Source organism: Thermobia domestica, chromosome 1, assembly GCF_964235325.1.
Source record: "Thermobia domestica chromosome 1, izTheDome1.hap1.1, whole genome shotgun sequence".
NCBI classification, from domain to species: Eukaryota; Metazoa; Arthropoda; class Insecta; order Zygentoma; family Lepismatidae; genus Thermobia; species Thermobia domestica.
The window spans coordinates 363,864,882-363,887,946 of NC_137454.1; the positions used below are offsets into that span (position 1 = coordinate 363,864,882).

General features: G+C 35.7%; 1 protein-coding gene across 1 annotated transcript; it reads right to left on the reverse strand.

The window, feature by feature from the left end:
• Positions 1–335: 335 nt before the first annotated feature.
• LOC145682200 (uncharacterized) lies at positions 336–1,847 on the reverse strand. Its single transcript, XM_081753785.1, has one exon. The coding sequence runs from the start codon at positions 1,845–1,847 to the stop codon at positions 336–338; it is 1,512 nt and encodes a 503-aa protein (XP_081609911.1).
• Between the last annotated feature and the right edge of the window lie 21,218 nt (positions 1,848–23,065).

Here is a 23,065-nt window from a genome sequence, read left to right on the forward strand (position 1 = left end):
ATAATACTATACTACTGTTAACATACTACTAGACTAATAATATATCGTTAAATAATATATAAATAATAATAGAGAATAATATTTTTTTTGGAATAATATCTGGTCAGAGTAAATTTTCCGCCTCCAAAATTTGTCGCCCAGGGCTTATGGCCCATGCGTAAATACGACAGCCATTTCACCAATGATTTTTTACTCATTTATTTACATTTATCCTCGTCTCTTTTAGCCTACATTCACCTTACATTTCATTTTATTTTAATTCCCATGGAAGTTTTATTGCAATTTAATTCAGAAGAAAATCGTATAAAATAACAGCAAATAAATTATACTTCCCTTTATATGTTATTGTCGTTATCATCATCTGCCAATTCTTCGAATCCATAGTCTCGCTCTTCACTTTCACTACCATCTTCCTCGTCCGTTGTTGAATCGCCGTCCGTTGTTATAACAAATTTTGCTTGTTCGTCACTGTCAAAAACACACTGCAGAGCACGATAGCTGTCCTCAATACCTTCTACATGCGTAATATAGTTTCTCCATTTTTCCGGCGTTATGTTCTGAACTGATTCCTTTATTATGTTTATGAGAGCACTGACGGAATGCCCTGTTAAGTTCCTGGCCGCCACTCGCCGTTTTAACTCTGACCACACTTGTTCGATGGGATTCAATACACAATGATAAGGTGGCAAACGTAGCACAACGTGTCCGTATGCAAGAGCAAGTTCATCAATCACGTACCTCTTCTCTTGAAAACCGACATATTTGTTTACAATTTCTACGAGTACTGGTTTAATTGGAATGGGATTAGGTACAGGTATACAATGTTGATTCATATACCTGATAATGTCTTCCTTCCGCCAAGAAGAGTTTGGCTTCGGATTACTAACACGGGAATGCACTGACGCGTTATCACAAATAATCACTGATGGTTCTTCCAGTCGTTTTAACACGGAATTCTCAAACCATTCTTCAAAGATGGCTGCAGTCACTGTACCGTGGTAGTCCGCAGGAGCATTTTCCATCTTCTTGTGTGTTACGAAAAGTGCGTCCTCAACAAACCCATTACGGCCCCCACAATGAATTATTACTATTCGTTCTCCCTTTTTATCTGACACTGCTACCGAACAATTCTCCGAGTCGTCAGTCCAGTTCTTCATTTTACACGTATTGGTATCGAACCATGTTTCGTCTAAATAAACGTCTCGAAACCCTTCACTACGATACTTTTTTACTTCTTCAATATAACGATATCGCCAAGAAATAATTTCTGGTGATTCCATCCTGCGTGGTTTCCTGTCTGCTCTCCGATACCTAAATCCCATACTTTCTAACAATGTATATAATGTCCGAGCACAATAAGGAAATTCGTAATCGGTGTTGGCGGTTTTCCTGCGCATTGCTTCGCACAATGACTTTACTGACGGTGAAATCCCTTCCTTGTAAAATTCATAAACTGTCCTACGCAGCAAATCCCGGGAAAAGTCATCGATTTTAGAAAACGCAAATTTTGTCTTGTGAACTTTCTTTTTAGTTGGGGTACGGTACGTAGCAGCATCCAAACGTGCAATTTTCTTAATTGTCGAAACACTAACTCCTGTAGCTTGCGACGTTAGTTCATTAATATTCTTGCTCGGTATAGAACCCCCATCGTGCACGATACCGCTAAAAAATGTACGAACACTTTGAATAATTTTCACACTCTGTCTGCTTACTTTTGCTCCTTTTCCAATGACATTAACTTTTCTCTTCGACGGTGTTCTATGTACACTAGGACCGGGAAGAGGATCTTCTTGGACTTCCCGAGTCATTGCTTGTCCTTGTTCCCAAGGTCTAAAATAGTCCGACATCTTTGTTCACTTGCAACACACGAACAAGAGTAAAAATGAATTTAACTTAATTTATACACACTTAAATAGATACATATACGCACAAATGTACACCACAGTTAAGTACACATGTACACACACATAAATGCTTGAAAGAAATGCACAAGTGCTTTAAACACTTTAAAAAAATTTTCGTATTTATCAGAGAGCTTTTTGAACTTAGCTGTGATATAAGAGAAAGCTAAATGCCCTCTGAAGGGGTGCAGAAGAACAGTAAATTCAGGTCCGTGCAGAGAAGGGTCGTCCTTCGAACGAAACAAGTTCGTGGTGTCCTGCGGTGCATTGTTCTCTAATTTGACACTTCACTTCGTCTGTTTCTCATATATCACATATGTTCACGTGTTCGGGCTTTACAAGAGTCTAAAGTCTTACGCAAGGTTTTTTTTTTCTACTTTTCGTTTAGCATTAAAACCTGGGGTTTCAACAATTCATATTTTTCAAGTATGTTTTTACATAATCGCTTTATGTTCATTTATAGAAGCAAGTTTCTAGTATTCGACATGGTGTGATGCTTGTAGTATTGCCTAAGAGAAAAGATTTTGTGCTGTCTTGTTTCGAATAGTATATTTGATTCTACTCGAAGAGTTCTGTTTCGTAATGTATCTCGTCACGAAAATTTTGTTCCATCTCATCTCGCGTATGTGTCTTTTTGTTCGATAAATTTACCATATTATTATTACCGGTTATATTAAAATTGGTGTACTAAATATTTAAGAATTACCAATCCTCTGTTGATGGTGTGATTGAACTCGGTGAAAAGTAAGAAAATAAATGCGTCTCTCAATATAAGAAATGTGTGTCACAACAGCAGCTGTGAGCTTTCTCGTCGGTACTTAAATAGCGTACACACCTCCGGTGTGGGATTCCTGGCGGGAGCTCATCTGCGTATTCCACACTAAGCTGTACATTCACGTTTCATATAGTCTTTCTGCTGAAAGTGCTATTCTCAAATTTAACTAATTAACAATTTCTGCAAAATTTTCTAATTTTCATGAAATATGTTTTATGTATGAGTCTGTGCTTGTATGTTGCATTTGAAATTTAAGAACTATTCATATCGCTTGGAATTGAGATCAGTCAAGGATTAGGGTTAAATTTACTCTATATTTTTTTAAAGCATACTCTCGCTTACTTTTTCTCTTCTTCTTCTTGTCATACCCTCTGTTGTATTCATTATAATACAACTTCTCCAGAACGCACTTAACATTCTTCTTCTTCTTCTCTTCCCTATATTTGCCAGCACTGACTCGAACGGCTGGATGGAATTATCTTCGTTTTACTCTTTCATTTTCAGACTAGCTTTCCGTCAACCATGGCTTGAACACAGCACTAGGCATCTTTCATATCTTTATCGAATAAGGAAGAGAAAGAAGAAAATTTAATACTATAGTAACGTTCTTCTGGTGTCACAAAGAAAATCAGTTAAAGAAAATTAATTAGGACGACCTATGCTCTGGTGTAGAATTTTATAAAAATAATCGATGTAATACGCGTATAATGTAATTATGTAATAAAATACAAAATACAATTAAAATACATTATCCATAAATTTCTGATCTCATGTTGCCCAGTGGCTTAGGGAAGGGGGGCATATGGGCCGCCCCCCCAAAGAGGTCCGGCAATGTACTTTGGTACTTTGATGTTTGTAATTTTTTATATATATATTTTAAGTTTATATATTTTTTGTTTGTAATTCCTCTATATGTACCTATAACAGCACTGCCCCCCCCTCCCCAGACACATCCTGGCTACTTTATTGATGTTGCCTTATCTATTATGTTAATGAGAAAGTTAGATACTTCTACATCATACATTTCAGATATTATTTGATTAGAATTCAAGAGTATTTTGTATAAATTAAAATCCCATCCTTCTTTCTCAATAGATGTATTCATGTTTATAACTTTAAAAGAATGCACACTCCAAAGTAGGGAAGGGAAAAATAAACACACATTAGATATAATTGAAAGACACTATTCGTAAATTTTTGATATCTTGTTGCCTTATCTATTATGTAAATGAGAAAGTTACTTCTTCATCATGCATTTCAGATATTATTATTCGACTAGAATTGAAGATACTTTTATATAGATTAAAATCTTCCTCGTGCTTTTTTTCAATAGATGCATGTTTATCTTTTAAAAAATGCCAAAATGTATTTCTTGCCTTCTTTGTTTATTTCATTCTTTCTATATAGAGAACAGGGAGATGAACTAACATTGACCAACTGACCTGCACATATGGGTCGCTCCTTCTTAACGGAAGAAGAAAGATATTCTGTTGAAGTGTCAAATAACAGAGCAACACGAAGGACTCGCAGCTTTCCAGGCTACTTTTTTCTTCGCCAAAACATTTAAAACATTCCATTCCCTACTCAAGTAACGGAGATCAGCTTTTACTCACCCCCTCCTATTTTAGCTAAGAGCTGTCATGGAGTTCGAATTTGTTGGCAACATCGGATTTCAGAAAAAATATCGGTTTCACTACCATGTAATGGGCGGAGAAGGGTAATAGGTCAATTTTCTGGACCTCACCCTAAGGCCGTCATGAAATTTCCAATAGTATACTTTAATTTTTATACTATTAATAATATAATACTGGGTGCATTAACATTGCCCACAAACCTCAAGAAAATTCTCGCCTCATCTCGAACAAAAAAGCTATTTCTCGTCTCATCTAAAGCTCCAAAAGATATTCCTCATTTCATCTCGAACTCCAAAAAGTGTTTCTCGTCTCATTTTGAACTCAAAAAGATATTTCGCGACTCATTTCGAACTCAAAAAAGGTATTTCTCGTCTCATTTGAAACTCAAAAATGTATTTATCGTCTCATTTCGAAGTCAGAAAGATGTTTCTCATCTCATTTTGAACTCAAACAAGTATTTTTCATCTCATTTTGAAGTCAGGAAGATATTTCTCATCTCATTCCCAACTCAAAAAGGTATTTCTCATCTCATTTCGAAGTCAGGAAGATGTTTCTCATCTCATTTCGAACTCAAACAGGTATTTATCGTCTCATTTCGAAGTCAGGAAGGGGTTTCTCATCTCATTTGGAACTTAAAAAGGGATTTCATGTCTCGTTTCGAATTAAAAAGGGCATTTCTCGTCTCTTTTCGAACTCAAAAAGGCATTTCTCGTCTCATTTCTAACTCAAAAAGGCATTTCTCGTCTTGCTCTTGAGACGAGGCATTTATCGTCCCTTGGGCAATATTAATTCTATCAATCCGGTGTTTACATATATATTTATCTTTTCGTTTTTCAGATTTATTTTACTAAGTTAAAAGAATGTGCTGTGATGTACAGGTGTGTGAGCTTTGTTAGTTTTGCAAGTGTGTGAAAGGCACAACAAAGAAAGGGATTTATCTACTGCTCAACAGGGGCCCGGGGATAGTTACGGGATGTAGGAGGTGGTGCTTCCTGGACAATTGACAACACTATAAACAATACTTCACATAAAGGTCTACATATATCATCCATAAAATTGTTTACGACACAATAACACAGAAGTCTGAGACACACGTATGAGTGTGCACAACCAAGTCACTGCATGAGAGCATCCTTATCTGCCACACTAACGGAAGTCAACTAGATTTCTCTCCATATATATATGTGTGTGTGTTTGCATATGTGAATGTATATGTCACAGGGTTACAGAACAGGTAGGTAGGTAGGTAAAATTGGGATGGTCACATTTTGCTGGTTTGGTGTACGTAGAAGGTCTCTTCACATACTGTCCGTATAAAGCGCGAGAACTTCCTGTGAACTTTTATGACACCATAAAGGAAGGTAGCTAAGTTTCGGCTGGATGAGGGTATAAAAGTCCGAGTAATCTAACGTAAATTTTGAAAACGTGCGCCGTGTGGGTTTATAAATGACAAGGAAAAAAGTCGTCGTATTGTTGTATTTAAATGCGTCACACTACGACATTCCTCTCCTCTTACGTTTTACATATATTCACGAACATATCAGTCACTCCATACGATTATTTTGAGAATGACGTCATTTCTACATGTAACAAAACTTTTTTTCTATTACTATTTATACACTTGATATTGTTTGCCTAAATCGAGTACAAACCACTGTCTTTAATTTTATTTTTGTTTTGTTTCGTACGGTAGGAATTACGTTACTGAAAACAGTTTTTTTTTTCTCTCTCTTCCCAATGAATCAAAAGAACTTTCTAGTGGGTAAGCGGTTAGCTTACACGCCTTTGCCATGGGTGACTCGGATTCAATTCGCGGCGGACATTCATGAGGGTCGGATTCCACGTTGAGGCCTAATTTCTGCGAAATTAAAATAAAGCTAATTTTACGGTAACTATATAGGCTCTATCTTCAAATAGATAAAAGATAATAATAAAAAAAAAATAATGTGGAACAAGAGTGCGCTAGACAATACAGTGTGATTCAAAATGATGTGAACGAAAAGGAAACGTTCTATAAGTGATAATACTCTATCAACAATGAAATCTCTATGGAAATACTTTCAATATTATCCTCAAGTTTTGTTTGGAACGAGCGTAGTAGTTTAAAATTTATCCGCTAGGTGGCAGAGTGATTAGTTCCAAGATGGCTGCCTGTGATGCAGAGAGAGCAGTTTTGCGTTTTACAGTTTCACGTTTGTCGGTCTGTTGTTAGTGTTCAACGCGAGTTCCGCACAAAATTTCATAAAGATCTACCATCAAAGAACTCCATACGTAAGTGGTGTGACAAATTCAACAGAACGGAATGCATTTGTAAAGAAAAATCGCCCGGTAGGCCGTCGATTAGATGTCGATGTCGAAAGGGTTCGAAACAGTAGGGATGCGCACGAGACAAGATTTGAGACTGTCTCGACTCGAAAATGTGCCGTAAAAGTGATGTCTCGACTCGAAAAATATATATTTTTCTATTGGAAGAGCTGTGTCTTGACTCGAATTTTGCAAGGAAAATTCTGTCTCGACTCGACTCGAACGCATCCCTGCGAAACAGTTTTCAACGCAGCCCACAAAAGTCAACAAGGGGAGTTAGCAAAGAGCTTCAAATGCCTCAAACAACTGTTTGGCGTGTAGTGCATAAACATTTAAAGATGTATCCGCATCGAGTGCAATTGTTACAACACTTAACACCTAATGATCACACGTGTCTCAAGACTTTTGTGAGTCATTTCAAGAGTTGTGCAGTGTTGTTGATGATTTTTTAGACAAACTTTGTTTCAGTGATGAGGCTACGTTCCATGTGACAGGAGGAGTGAATAAACAAAATGTTTGCATTTGGGGAACTAAGAAGCCTTACAAAATCTGTGAAATTGTGCATGATTCACCGAAGACGAATGTGTTTTGTGAAATTTCATCTTCAAAAGTTTATGGTCCGTACTTCTTTTACGAAGGAACTGTGCCTTGACAAACATTTCTACAAATGCTTACTACGTGGCTTATGCCACAGCTCGAACATGACAGTGCAAACTTCATCTATCAATTGGATGGAGCTTCATGTCACTTTCATCACAATGTCAGAAATTTCCTCAACAACAGACTGCCACACCGCTGGATTGGGAGGTAAGTTAAAAATCTCGTCAGCTTCTACTTTGGCCACCAAGATCACTGGACTTAACCCCCTGCGATTTTTTTCTGTGGGTACATCTAGAAGACATTATCTACAAACTCCCTCTACCCCAAGATGTGAATGAACTGAAAGAGCTCGTCACTGCTGCAGTGCAAACTGTTGATGCAAACGTGTTGAACGGGTCTGGGAGAAATTGGAATAACGAATAGATGTAAGGGTAACAAACGGGGCCCACATAGAACATTTGTGATGTACTATTTTCATTTTTTTTATCACAAAAACTTGGAGAGTTTTAGCATTTAACTGTAAGATTTGAAGCTATTTGGATGATTAATAAAAAAAGTTATAAGGAGTCGTAATCGTTCACATCATTTTGAATCACGCTGTATTATTTTGCATGAGGTACCTTTATTCATTGGCATCTCTAGTATGTAAAATTTGGGGGGGGGGGGCATCAAAGAAAGTGATTTAAATGGTACAACTAGCCCAACCTGTTTATTATCCTCAATTCTATTTGTTACCTTTCTGCTGACCTTCACACACCCACTGTGGTATATCAAGAGCTCCGTTATAATCGTTTCTCAGCCTGAATATTATATTCCAAATAATAATAATAATAATAATAATAATAATAATAATAATAATAATAATAATAATAATAATAATAATAATAATAATAATAATAATAATAATAATTATTATTATTATTATTATTATTATTATTATTATTATTATTATTATTATTTATATGTTATTCTGTCGTTAGTAAACAAATTAAATTAGAATAAAATATTGAATATTTTGTACTTCAAAATATTGGGGGAGACGTGTCCCCCTCTTGCCCCCACCAGAGACGTCCATGCCTTTATCACGAGTCACCTAGTAGCTTTCTGTTTGCAGCCGTTTAGAAACGCGACAAGAAATGCCAATTTTCTAAATGGCTAATTAGTCGTGATAACGGTATCTCATGTAAAATAATATTGTCTAGCGAGCTCTTGTTCCACTTTTCGAATATCTTTTATCTATTTGAAGATATCACATAATTACTGAAAAATTAGCGGTATTTCAAATTCGCCGTGATGGGGCTCTCTTTAAGCTGTATATCTAGGTCCATGTCCCATATAGCCTCGCTGCTGAAAGGGGACGCTACACTAAAAATCAAATCAAACCAATAAATCACAAATAATTTTTGTTCTCTTAAGAGTCTCCATCCCGGCGAAATTAAAATACCTCTAATTTTACAGTAGTTATGTGATATCTTCAAATAGATAAAAGATAATCGAAATGTGGAACAAGAGCGCCCTAGACAACATTATTTTACATGAGATACCGTTATCACGACTCACTTATCTGCTTTCGATTTCGAGCCAGTTTGAAAAAAATCTGAATTTATTTTCGCGTTTCTAAACAGCTGAAAACCGAAAGCCACTAGGTGACTTGTGGTAACGGTATCTCACGCAAAATAATATTGTCTAGGGCGCTCTTGTTCCATATTTGAATTATCTTTTATCTATTTGAAGATATCACATAATTACTGCAAAATTAGCGGTATTTTAATTTCTCCGGGATGAAGACTCTTAAGAAGATTTACAACGAGAGTAGGAAACAAGCGCGCACAAAGAATTTTTAATTGGTAAGAGTCAAGTACTACAAGCCACCACGTTTATTTAGTATTGAATGGGTATTATTCTGCACTCGAAAAGACAACAAGTAATTGTAAAATACTTCCACCTATATTTTCAGAAAAAAAAATGATAGAACTAGTGTTTTTATAAGATAAAGAGTACAGATGAAGTGTAAGATTAAATTTTCATGCTACATCAATCATTTCCCTCTTAAACAAGTATAGTTTTATTGAGACAGTGTACAAATGTATATAGAGTTAGAAAGTTTTTGTGGAGGGGGTTCCACTAAGTCCGGACCCTTCCTCGTGGGTGCACCCCTGGTAGGAAGTAATAACAAAATATTTTATTTTTTTTTATAGGGATGGCAAAATATCTTTTTTTTTTTTTTTTTTTAGATGGAGGAAAAATGTGAATATTTAGGCCGCTGAACAAGAAACCTTGAAAAATAAGATTCGAGAAATGTTGGCGTGTGGAGTATCTTATTGTGCAGTGCAGGAGGCACTGTGTCTCACTGATAGAGCGCTTATCTCTGATGCGTGGGGAGTCGGTAATTCGTTCCCCGGCCAAGTAAGTTTGTGGTGGACAAGATCGTGTCTGTGGGTTTTTCTCGGGGTACTCCCGTTTCCTTGTACTTTCTCGTTCATTCTTTACAGGGCGCAAACTTTCTGGTCGCCATTGGCGACTAGAAATTCAGAGCTGGCGACAAGTGTTTAGTAGGAGTGGTTTCTGCCTAAACTCACAGGGCTGCACATTTTCTGTTTCGCACGAAAATAATTCTCACTGAGTGAGAGAAAATACGGAATGTGAAGTCTTTTTTTTTGTCAAACCAAAGGCCGCGTGGGGGGGGCCTGTCATAACAATGAACTAACTAACAATGAATAGATAATAGTAACGTTAAATAGTTATCTATTTATAAGAGATGGTGGAAGTGTTGGCCAACTTTCGAGACAGCGTTGTTACCCAACAAGCAATTTAACTAGAGATGATTAACCGGTACGTGAGGCGTTCCGGTTTTATATGGGACACCCTATATGTTTGAAAGTTTATAGTAAACTTATGATATATCTATCATAGTCTGTTTTCTTGCTGCTCCCCCCAAGTTTATACCTTCTAGATCCGCCACTGGTAGGAGACCGGGTTTAGATCCCACGTGAAACTGTAGGTCCACGTTTCATATACACCGTAGCCTCTCTGCTGAGAGAGACGCTGAACTCAAAACACATCACATCATTTTTCACGTCTTCCCTTACTTATTCTGTTGCTCATTTCCTTTAAAATTTTTGATTACGGTTTCGTAAATGACAATAGTCAAGCCTTGTTATATTTTATATAACAAACTTACATTTTTTTCTTTTGTTTTCTTTCCTTTTTGTCATTCATTGGGTTGCACTTTGTTTTCCTTTTTCATTTTATTTATTTCTCTTTTTTGTTCTAAAATAAAAAATCTATTTCATCTCTCTTTTTTTACCTTTTTTTTTTCCTCATTCACTTTTCCACTTTCCATTAGAAGGGTCCTGGCAAAATTGCGGTCATTATGTATTGTCCCGTTTCTTTGTTTCAACTTCTGACATAAAAAAAAAACTCACCTGCGGCACTCATAAAAGCCCCTTTCCTCCTCATCCCCCTTTGAAACCGTCATTGTGGTCTCGATAATGTACCTGTAATGGGCGGTAGAATCATCCTATGTTGTCCGGCCTTCAAACTACCCTTCGTAAATAAAGCTTTTATCCCTTCTCATCTTCTGCTATAGCACCTTTTTTTCAGTCCCATCTTCCACAACCCAACACTACATCATTTTTCTTTTTCTCTTCTTCCTCCTCCTCCCCCTCTCCGCAACACACACACACTTCTTAAAGTTATTCTACGGACAAATTTTCACTGTTAGCTTATAACATGAATTGAGACAGCAGTTAAAGTAGAGCGTAATTTCTTTCTTCTTTTAACGATTTTTTTAAAACTTTTTTTTTTTTTGGCAGAATATTACAGTTCGTTCTCCCTTCGCCGGTTCGGGTTCAGTGGTGCCATACCTAACATAAACCTGTACCACGAAATTTTGATCATTTCTCATATATTCTCCCATAGCAGGTAGGTCAGTCGCAAAAGTACCTGTGCACCAGGGGCGGTTCCAGGGGAGGGGGCGTCGGGGCGAACACCCCCCCTCCCAGAAGAGGAAACTTTCTTATTTTATGTATATAAATAAAACCCATCCCAAAGTTTGGAGTCCTTAAAAGTAGCAGTATGACAACCCACCGCCCCCCCCCAGAAGTCGGTCCTGGATCCACCCCTGCTGTGCACTACGTCCGTAACTAGTATTTATCGTTCTTGCTTTACAATCAGGATGTCCCGGGTTTGAGTCTGGTGGCTGAGCGTCAAGAAATTAAATGAAATGACATCTTTAAGTTTTAACGTCCCACGATTATGCGCTTTAAGCTAAGGGAGACGGTTGATTAAGGTAACTGAATAATGATGGAATTTATCGGTGGAATGAGAATGTGGGAGAAAGGAGGAGTACTTTGAGAAAACACCATGAACACGATGTTGCCTACCAAAAACTTACTTGGTTGGGGATTGAACCATGAACCGCACGCACCAGAGGTTAAGTGCTTTACCGCTGAGCGACCCCGCTGAGCATCATGGCTACTGTCTTGGAAAAAGGGTGTTTTTCTATTTATAAAAACAGCGTTTTATTTTTTAAAAAAAACTGTCACTTTCGGTTTTTGACCTTTTTATAAGTGTCTTATTAAAGTATCTCGTTTGTTTTCCTGTAATTAATTCTACAATTAAAAGGTGCCTTTACAACATTCACTGTTTATGAGTTCTATATTCAAGCCTATCTTTATTATTGGTTTTTGAAATGACATTTCAATGACGGCCAGCAACTGTAAGCTATGCAACCGAACATATCACAGGGGTCATGCTGGCTGCATAACCACCGAATCAAATTCTTAAAATTTATAGATCTTCTCATGTGAGTTGTATGACAGACAAGAAAAGCAAATTATAAACCATTAAACAGATACAAATCTGTTTTGGTATAGAATTTTGCTTACATGTAACACGTGTGTTTAAGCACACCCGTTTATCACATGGCAATGTCACGTCACAGCCTACGATTCATCCGTTTAACAAATACGACATCGATTGTTTCACGCTTTAATTGTCGTATGTAACTTCATATCTTAGTAGTAGCCTATGTATTGCTACTAATATTCATAAGTGTTATTCTCAGTCATATCTTTACTTAGGGTACACTTTTATTGCCTATTGAATAATGTGGTTACTTTATTCATGGTACTGGGTTCGATTCCGATGGAGATTCTTTGTCTTGTTTAAAAATCGGAGTAGTATTTTGAATTATGTGATAATTTCCCTTTAAGCGATAGATTCTGCCGTAGATAGCGCTGGAAAAGGGCATTGATATTCGTACAATTAATTAATCTTTACTCCAGTCGCAAAAATTCCAGTTGTCAATTTACTTTCCAACACAGGGAAATGAATGACTTTTTGCTATTTCGGTGGATGAATCATCTCTGTCAACGAAATTAATGCCTAACTTGTCCTTAACTTCTCTAAAATTGATGATGATATATGAAGTAGTTCTGGAAATTTGTTTTTTCTCTCTTAGACGTACGGACAGGGTTTTGATAAACCAAATTGTTTCACAAATTAGTTAGCCTAATCTTGTTTTACTGGGCAAATGAGCCGTCTCTAGCTTGTTAGGCAAATTGACTAAAATTTTGCCTTTGGGACTAGAATTCTTTCATACCTATCCATACATGCGAGAATATTAGTGGGCCAATAAGATTATTAACGTCTTTGAATTTGACCTATGTAATTCCGAGTTCTAATCCTAGGGTTATAGAATTTTTCAGTATTGACTCAGCATCATGATGATTGAGGAATAAGTCGAATTAAGAAGTTTCGGCCTACCAAACCAAATGTAAAAAATTCCTTCCAGCTGCCCATAGTCCTCTCTTGCTTTATGTTTTATTTGAAAACACTTATTTACTTGTCCAAGTGGTTACCTGTGAAATGAACCTGTAATTACTGTTGCAGAGATCTCTTGCCCCGAACATTACCCATTCCCCCCCCCCCCCACACACACACATAAACCTTGACTGATCTTTGGTAGTGCGTGCGCTATCATTCTCTTCAATGTTGCCGTACTTCTGTAACTAGGGATGCGCACGAGACGAGACAGAATTTTCTTGACAAAATTCGAGTCGAGACACAGCTCTTACAATAGAGAAATATACATTTTTCGAGTCGAGACATTACTTTTACAGCACATTTTCGAGACGAGACAGCCTCAAATCTTGTCTCGTGCGCATCCCTATCCGTAACACTTATATAGACCCTATCGAAAGAAACAAAATTCAGCATTTTTTTAAAAAATAGCAATGAATGGAAGATAAAGAAATGGACAACAGAGAGGTGTGGCAACGTTGATTTTTAGGTAAGAGGGGTAATAAATCTCTTACAAATGTCCTCAAGAAAAGGAGGGAGAGTTTTGAGGACTTTCCAGTTTCCAGAAAAAAAAGTATCTTTAACTATGTCTGCTAGTATACACAGTTCTTCTACATATCCCGTCCCTAATCCTCATTCTGACCCTCGGCCCTTTCTGAAGCAGAGAAGAAAGGAACTGGCAATTCTAACCCTGCTGGATTTTCTCTTCTCATTTCGTAAATTTAATAGCAGTCTCGATTCTCCACTCTCAACAAGCTTCTCTCCTGTTGTTTTGTACACTTGTGTACAAAAGTTACACCTTGATTCTTTCTTAGTATTATCTAGAAGTTACAGGAATTTTTCTGCCTCAGGAGAGGTCCGTGAAACATGTGATATAGCAACATTTAAACCAAATTTATTATTGAATTATAATGTGTCATGAGTTACGTATCTTTAAACGTTGATAAATACTCTCTTCGTTCATAAATCACTTGATGAATTTATAGCTTCTATTCTTTGAATCATGTACCGCTAACCAACGGCGGCTTTAGCGGATAGGCCTGGTAGGCACGGGCTTACCCAAAAATTTTGAAAAATTATAAACGCTAAAAGATATAATAAAGAGTAAATATATTTTCCACTATTTATATTAATGGTAGATAATTATTTAACAAATAGCATCACTACTACTGGAAAAGTAATTTCCTACTGTCATTAATCAATAAAATGTATATACGTATCCACAAACGAGGGAGCGGGCCTACCCAAAATTAAAATCCTAAAGCCGCCCCTGGCTGAAACAATGCTTGATATCCAAGAGTTGGGTATATTAGCGTTGCCTATGTGACTCGAGAAATTTCTCGTTCCGTAGCAATTCTTGTCTTCAAAATGAGACGAGAATTATCATGTTTCAGGTCTCATTTTAAATTTGAGTTGAGTTGACTTTGAGTTTTACGTCCCGTTCAGCAGCGAGGCTATATGAGACGTGGACCTACTGATTAACGTGGAATCCGAACCACATGAGCTCCCGCCGGGAATCGAACTCATTTTAAATTTGAAAATTTACGTATCTCAACTCTAGTCTCATTCCCGAATCGAACGTGAGCAACACCAATTCCAGCTCTACTAGACAGGCTGCGCCTAGCTATTTTAGAGTAGAAGTACGCTAGAACCCACTTTCGGGTAAAACACTCAAACACAAACACTCATTGGGGCCACAGTGGCTCAGTGGTAGAGCGTTTATCATTGGTGTATGGGGTTTCTGGTTCGATCACAGCTCGCGCCAAGTGAACTTTGTGCTGGACAAACACCATGTGCTTGGGTTCTTTCGGGATTCTCCCGTTTCCTCTCACATTCTTCATTCCACTATTTCATTCATTTCTCATCATCACCATCTCCTTTAGCCTAGACGGCATAACAATGGGACCTAAAACTTTCAGGGACCGAAAACCTAAAGATTTCATTCCATTTTTTTTTCCTTCTGGTTATTTTAGACTAATTACGCTGGAACCCACTTTGGAGTTAAACATTCAAACACAAACACTCATTATACACTGACAGATTGATTAAACTCTTGCCAAAGAGAATGCATTTGGTATGATTTTAATATTTGACTATGGCCACACTGCGTCCTTCCTAAAAATCTATTTTGTGATGTGTCCTCTTTTGAGAATGCCGATATAGCACTGTTAAAAGCATAACGTAGTTGCGATTATTTGTGCCCTCTGTTTTTACTGTATTTCATACCATCGTGCCAATCAGGGTTTAGAGGAATACATTCAGAAACAGGTATAAAATGTTTTTTTTTCTTTTTCTCTGCTTTTTTCTGTTCTTTGCTTTCTTTTTTTTCTTTTCTTTAAATAACTTATTTGCTATGAAGGTTTTTAATCCGCGAAGGCTTTCCCTTGTTTTTAGAAGATCTAAAACAAATTATGAACCCAAACATTTTCTAACATTCATTGGGTAAGGGAAGGGATGGGTAAACGTCCCCTGAACGGGACGTGTTATCATCTGCATGATCTTCAAATACACTCTCAATAATTAGTCAGGTTTCTAGCCTCATCAAGCCATTATCGCACTTCACATCTCTCAACAACTGGTGTTTCATGGTTGAATGAATTTTCTCTTTTTCCTGAAATCAGCATTGCAACCTTCTGTCTTAAGATAAAAAAGTTTAACAGAATAAGGAGATATCACTAATAAATTTGATTTCGAGAGTATACTAAGTAATACGAAGTACATCGCACATAATCTTATTATTAACTTCCTAGTAATGATAAGAGACAAGACTTGAAACTTAAGGCTTTTATAAGATTCAGGAGTAGTAGTTAACTCTTGCGAGTGACATCTTTCTGGACTATCTTCTCAAACGTGAATCAGTTTTATCAAAAACGGCTCAGGAGATTCTGCTTATATTTCATAAATAAATATTTAAATCCAATAACCCAAGAATAATGTGTAAAACAAATTCTTATATAAAAATATGCAGGAAAGGTAATTTCCTGTTAGGGCTGTTTTTTTTTTTTTTTTTTGTGTGTGTGTGTGTGTGTGTCTCTAATACGGCATGCGATTTTATTGATATTCTTCAACTTGCAGAAATATAACTGTTTGGGATTGCAATACATCAAGTTTACGTGAGGTAAAAGGAGTAAATTCTACCCGATGTTGCACCTTTGAACATGCTCATGCAAAATAATTTTCCAGTGAAACCTACCGAATAAATTATTCGATTTTATTAAAATATGTGTACAGTTATCTTCTTTATCGCATTCAAACAATCCTCACTTTTTGCGATTGAAAATAGTAGGGTAAACGGGAACAAATACCCCAGACTTTGGGATTTCCATATTTTAAATAATATAATAAGAAAATAATTTTCTGTAAAGACGTTCGCCAAAATTGCTAGATTTTGTCATAATAAAGAGTATAGTTTGTTTATAGCTTAACAAACATCCCAATGCATGTAGTTAAAATAGATCAAGGCCCCCTTATTCTCCCGATATTCTGAATGTTTTGACCTTTTAAAAAATATAATTTATCATCACAAAATGTATTTTAAAGTCATGTTCAAAAGAATAACTTCTTCATTATTGATTGATTTTAAACTCAAGGAAATTGTGGCAAATTTGAGGCATCCGAAATAATATACTACAATGCACATATTCCATTTTTTATTTTATTTTATTTTTATTTATTTTATTTTATTTTATTTTATTTTCTTTACGAAAGTTACCATTGAAGAGACTTTCAAGTGCCAGCGGAATGACCTTCCTAGGATTATCCCCATTCTTCACTAATTTAAATCGCAAGCAATATATATACTACGTTGTTCAAAAGCGAATACTTTTCGCGAAAGTTATCGCGGAAATAACTTTCAGAATATCGGGAGAATAAGGGGGCCTTGATCTATTTTAACTACATGCATTGGGATGTTTGTTAAGCTATAAACAAACTATACTCTTTATTATGACAAAATCTAGCAATTTTGGCGAACGTCTTTACAGAAAATTATTTTCTTATTATATTATTTAAAATATGGAAATCCCAAAGTCTGGGGTATTTGTTCCCGTTTACCCTACTATTTTCAATCGCAAAAAGTGAGGATTGTTTGAATGCGATAAAGAAGATAACTGTACACATATTTTAATAAAATCGAATAATTTATTCGGTAGGTTTCACTGGAAAATTATTTTGCATGAGCATGTTCAAAGGTGCAACATCGGGTAGAATTTACTCCTTTTACCTCACGTAAACTTGATGTATTGCAATCCCAAACAGTTATATTTCTGCAAGTTGAAGAATATCAATAAAATCGCATGCCGTATTAGAGACACACACACACACAAAAAAAAAAAAAAAAAAAAAAAAACAGCCCTAACAGGAAATTACCTTTCCTGCATATTTTTATATAAGAATTTGTTTTACACATTATTCTTGGGTTATTGGATTTAAATATTTATTTATGAAATATAAGCAGAATCTCCTGAGCCGTTTTTGATAAAACTGATTCACGTTTGAGAAGATAGTCCAGAAAGATGTCACTCGCAAGAGTTAACTACTACTCCTGAATCTTATAAAAGCCTTAAGTTTCAAGTCTTGTCTCTTATCATTACTAGGAAGTTAATAATAAGATTATGTGCGATGTACTTCGTATTACTTAGTATACTCTCGAAATCAAATTTATTAGTGATATCTCCTTATTCTGTTAAACTTTTTTATCTTAAGACAGAAGGTTGCAATGCTGAATTCAGGAAAAAGAGAAAATTCATTCAACCATGAAACACCAGTTGTTGAGAGATGTGAAGTACGATAATGGCTTGCTGAGACTAGAAACCTGACTAAATATTGAGAGTGTATTTGAAGATCATGCAGATGATAACACGTCCCGTTCAGGGGACGTTTACCCGAAGGGATTCTTAACTATTCTGTACTCTCACTTAATTGCCAGTTTTGTCCCAATGCTATAAAATACTTTTGGCCAAATGGCGGTCGGAGGGCGGAATTCAGCGCGCAAGCAACTTTCATACCACCCGGGAATAAAAATTAATTTTAAAAAATTCATTTTATAACGTTGACATTGATCTTTTGTCATTCTTTATTACAAACCTGTCTTTTACAATTTTGAAACAGGATTTGACAGACAATTACAAATTGTTTTCTTAATAATAAATGTTTATATTAAAAGAAAAGAAACAAGTATTAATTAATTGTTTGTAACTTATGATCCCTTTATTTGGTTCTCTTTTTAATTACTTTTGGTTTTTACTTTGGATTGATTTTGGTTTCTCACTTCATTGATTTAGGTTCCTTTCTTTGTTGTTCTTTTGTTTATCTCTTAATTGATTTTGATTTGTCTCTTTATTGATTTTTGTTTTCTCTTGATTAGTTTTGGATATTCTTTGAGCTGATTTTGGTTTCTCTCTTCATTGATTTTGGTTTCTTTCTCCACTGCTTTTGGTTTGTCTCTTAATTGATTTTGATTTGTGTCTTAATTAATTTTTTAATTTCTCTTCTGAATAGTTCTAGGTATTGCTTGAATTTATTTTGGTTTCTCTCTTCATTGATTCTTGTCCCTTCCTTCATTGATTTAGGTTTCTTTCATTATTGCTTTTAGTTTATCTCTTGATTTTGGTTTGTCTTTGCAATTTTTGATGTCAGTTTCTCTCTAGATTAGTTTTGGGTCTTCCTTGAATTGATTTTGGTTTCTCTCTTGATTAGTTTTGGGTATTCCTTCAGTTTATTTTGGTTTCTTTCTCCATTTTTTGTTTCTTTCTTTATTGATTTTAGTTTCTTTCTTTATTGATTTTGGTTTCTCTCTTCATTTATTTTGTTTTCTTTATTGATTTTGGTTTCTCTCTTCATTTATTTTAGTTTCTTTCTTTATTGATTTTGGTTTCTCTCTTCATTTATTTTGCTTTCTTTCTTTCTTGATTTTGGTTTCTTTCTTTATTGATATTGGTTTCTCTCTTCATTTATTTTGGTTTCTTTCTCCATTGTTTTTGGTTTCTTTCTTTATTGATTTTGGTTTCTTTCTTTCTTTCTTTCTTGATTTTGGTTTCTTTCTTTCTTTCTTTCTTTCTTTCTTGATTTTGGTTTCTCTCTTCATTTATTTTGATTTCTTTCTCCATTGTTTTTGGTACCTTTCTTTATTGATTTTGGTTTCTTTCTTTCTTTCTTGATTTTGGTTTCTTTCTTTATTGATTTTGCTTTCTTTCTTTATTGATTTTGGTTTCTCTCTTCATTTATTTTGGTTTCTTTCTCCATTGTTTTTGATTTCTTTCTTTATTGATTTTGGTTTGTTTGTTTCTTTCTTTCTTGATTTTGGTTTCTTTCTTTATTGATTTTGGTTTCTCTCTTCATTTATTTTGCTTTCTTTCTTCATTGATTTTGGTTTCTCTCTTTATTGCTTTTGGTTTATCTCTTAATTGATTTTGGTTTGTCTTTTTGCTTTCCCTCTCCGTTGATTTTGGTTTCTTTCTATATTGATTTTCGTTTCGAATTTGGATTCCGCAAGAGGCCAATGGAGATTTCATAACATACAAATGTTAGTACCTGAGGCTCTATTTAGCAGACATTTGAAACAAGAAGGAAGATACATGGAATTTATTGAGCGAAGATCCTGGGGGCAAAGCCTCCTTTCCTCAAGATTGCTTAAGATCCCAAGAACTGGATATTTTTGCTTAAATCTTTGCTAGGATCTAGTGTTTCGTTAGGAGAGAAGACGAGTAATAAAGTCTTATCTCGTAAAATTTAATTTAATTTTTTTTCTCGTCTCGATTGTAGAATTTTTCTCGTCTCGTCTCGTTGTCAGAAAAAACTTTTCTCGTCTCCTTTTTTAAATTTATGGAACTGATTTTTTTTTTTAAAAAAAAATCTTATCTAGAAGCTATGAGAAGCCTTCCGCGTCACGACAGGTCCAGGAAGGGTATATTATAACAACATTTAAAATATATTATTGGAATAGATTGTTTAATAACTTGACGTATCTTTAAACCTTGACAAAGTAAGTCGCAAATTCTGAGGTTCCTCGTCTAGTGTCAAATTTGAAAATGCACTTCTCATCTCGTTTTCGAAAAATAGAATAGGACAAAGATTTCCGAATGAATACAACATGCTCTTAAATTGTCATCGTTGTACAAGTTTTCTTCTGTTTACCTGTTTATTTTTAATTTACCTGCTTCCCAAATATGGATATCATTTAATCCTGACTGACCAATGCATTATAAATTGACCATAATTGCTTGATTTTTTTTCACAAAAGGGATACATTCCAATGATAATTTAATTGAAAATTCTATAACTATTTTAAACTTATTCAACAACTAGGCACCGACCAGAGGTATGGGAGACCCGAAAAAAAAAACAATCAACAATCTATAATACAAGGTTATTTCCAAAAGTTTCCGGCCTAATATTCAAATTTCGTACCACTGGGTGTAAGCCCTTCATGGCATATAGCGACATCTATGGAAGAAATAATGTACGTAAGCCCTTCATGACATATAGCGACATCTATGGAAGAGATAATGTAAGCCCTTTATGACATATAGAGATACCTATGAAAGAGATAATGTACGTAAGCTCTTCATTGCTTATAACAACATCTATGGGAGAGATAATGTAGGTAAGCTCTTCATGGCTTATAGCGACATCTATGGAAGAATAATAATGTTATTAGTTACAACTGTGTAACTGCTTCAGTTCATTGGAGGCAGTCATTTGAATCAGTCGCTGTGCGTTAAAATCGCATATTGCATGAATGCTCTAGTTCACACGACTTTTGTTCCAACGGCTGCAGTGTTAAAACTGGGTTGTAAGGTGGATGTTGAATCTTCTTGAAGTCACAAACTTTCACTGCAACCTGTGCATCAAAAGCCGCGTGAACTGGAGCAATGATGAGCAAACTTTTTAGGAGGCTACCATAGAGAAAAGAAGAATATTAGGAGGACCAGTATAATTTATTAAATCAACACTGATGACCTGATTTGAACTGGGATGCATTGGTTGTCAAATATAGAGTTAAAAATACTCATTTTTCAATCTGTTTCAAATACAATTCTTTCGAAGTAACCCTATCTATCAGATGGGAATCATGTTGCCGACCGGAGACAACCTTTCAGGAGGCCGCGTCTGGCCCCGCGGGCTGCTGTATGCCCAAGGCTAGACTTAGAACATTGTTATGCATTATGTGAGCTGATTCAAATGACTCAGCCTGCAACGAACTGACGCAGCTAGACAGTTTAGCTGATTCAAATGACTGTCTCCAACGAACTGACGTAGTTAGACAGTTCAGTTGATTCAAATGGCTGCCTCCAAGGAACTGACGCATCTAGACAGTTCAATTGATTCAAATAACTGCCTCCAACGTACTGACGCAGCTAGACATTTGAGCTGATTCAAATGACTGCCTCCAAGGAACTGACGCATCTAGACAGTTCAATTGATTCAAATAACTGCCTCCAACGTACTGACGCAGCTAGACATTTCAGCTGATTCAAATGGCTGCCTCCAACGATCTGACGCAGCTAGACAATTCAGCTGATTCAAATTGTCAAATCTAGCGTCTTACAAGTTCTAGAACGTAATTTTAGTTTCGGAATATCTCATTTTAGGAAAACTCACTTTGAGAACCTTAATGATTCTCGAGAAATTTGTTCCTAGTTTTAGAAAATTAAATTTAGAAGTTAGATAAAATTCATCTAAATATCTAACGAATTTCATTAATTACATAGTAGACCTTTTACATAATCGGTAAATAGAACTTCCAGATGTTCCTACATAAATGTGGAATATCTAGGTACAAATTTCCGAAGATCAACTTCCTGATTGCAGTACCAAGAACCTCTATGACCGCTGCAGAGGCCTCGTAAGGTTCACAAATTATTTACCTCATTACCCACCCAACACAAGTACATACTGATCATGTGTAAAGAATGTTCCTCGAGGTACATTGGAATGTACATGATAGGTACGTGAATAGAGCAATCATGTGAAATACACATGTAAGGAATAAGGTTACTTCCGCCCAAAAGTACGTGCATGACACATACCGAGGAATGTATCTATTATGTGTATATCACGTACCGTGTATGTACTTGACACATTTACTTGGCATTGGCATGTGCCAGGAATGTACTAGGCATGTCAGTAATGTTCCTTAGGGCAGTGCTATGCAACTGGGGGTGCGAGTACTTAAATACTAAAACCTTAACGCTTCATTTTTACGTTCGAATTTAGAAGCTTGTACTTTTAACAAAAGCCAAGCAACTAACTCTGAAAATATATGCCCTCCTCCAGCATCTGTGTGGCAATTTAACTATCTATTAAAATACTACAGTAACATTTACGAGCGACCGAGCTCTAACCTATAATCTTAGCATTCAAACCTTTGATTTACGGTTATTTGTGATTTCACGTGTATAACAAAGACAAATATTTTTAAAAGAGTGTAGTTTAAATAAATTACTGAAATAAATATTTTTCACAAAGTTTATCCTTTTAAATTATTGTTCAAAGGCCTTTGCCTTTAGTAAGCCTTCTCCGAAATACATGCAAATGAATTGTGCTGCCATCTTTGGAGCTCTTTTAAAATACACATATATGTTTCTCGACAATGAGATCTCAGAAACTACAGGCTCTAGAAAGATGACGTTTTCACTGATCGATTGCAAATTTCATGTAGATTGTCCAGTTCTAATTGAATATTTAAAAAACATGGGCACTATTTCTTTAGTACATTTTTACGGGTACATTGGTAGTGTTGAACTTTCAAAAAAATAAAATAAAACATCACATCCTAATCATTACACATTCCAACACCACACTGTTGTATATAGCGGTTGTATATGTCTCCGGCATTTGTTTCATAGCCAAATAATAATGGAAAAGGAAGGATAACCATTTCTCCAGTCTAAGATGAACTTTTTTGGGGAGTGTTTTTCCCAATAAGCACCATATATAACTGACAATATATTAATTTTGTATGTATATTACAATGTGGCTAAACTCAGAAAGTGGCTATAGAAGTGAAAAGCATATGGCTAAAAAGCCACTATTGGCTCTTTGGA

Bases quoted from the DNA above. Each gene is read 5' to 3' on its own strand.
- LOC145682200 (XM_081753785.1), bottom strand. From the start codon at position 1,847: ATGTCGGACTATTTTAGACCTTGGGAACAAGGACAAGCAATGACTCGG.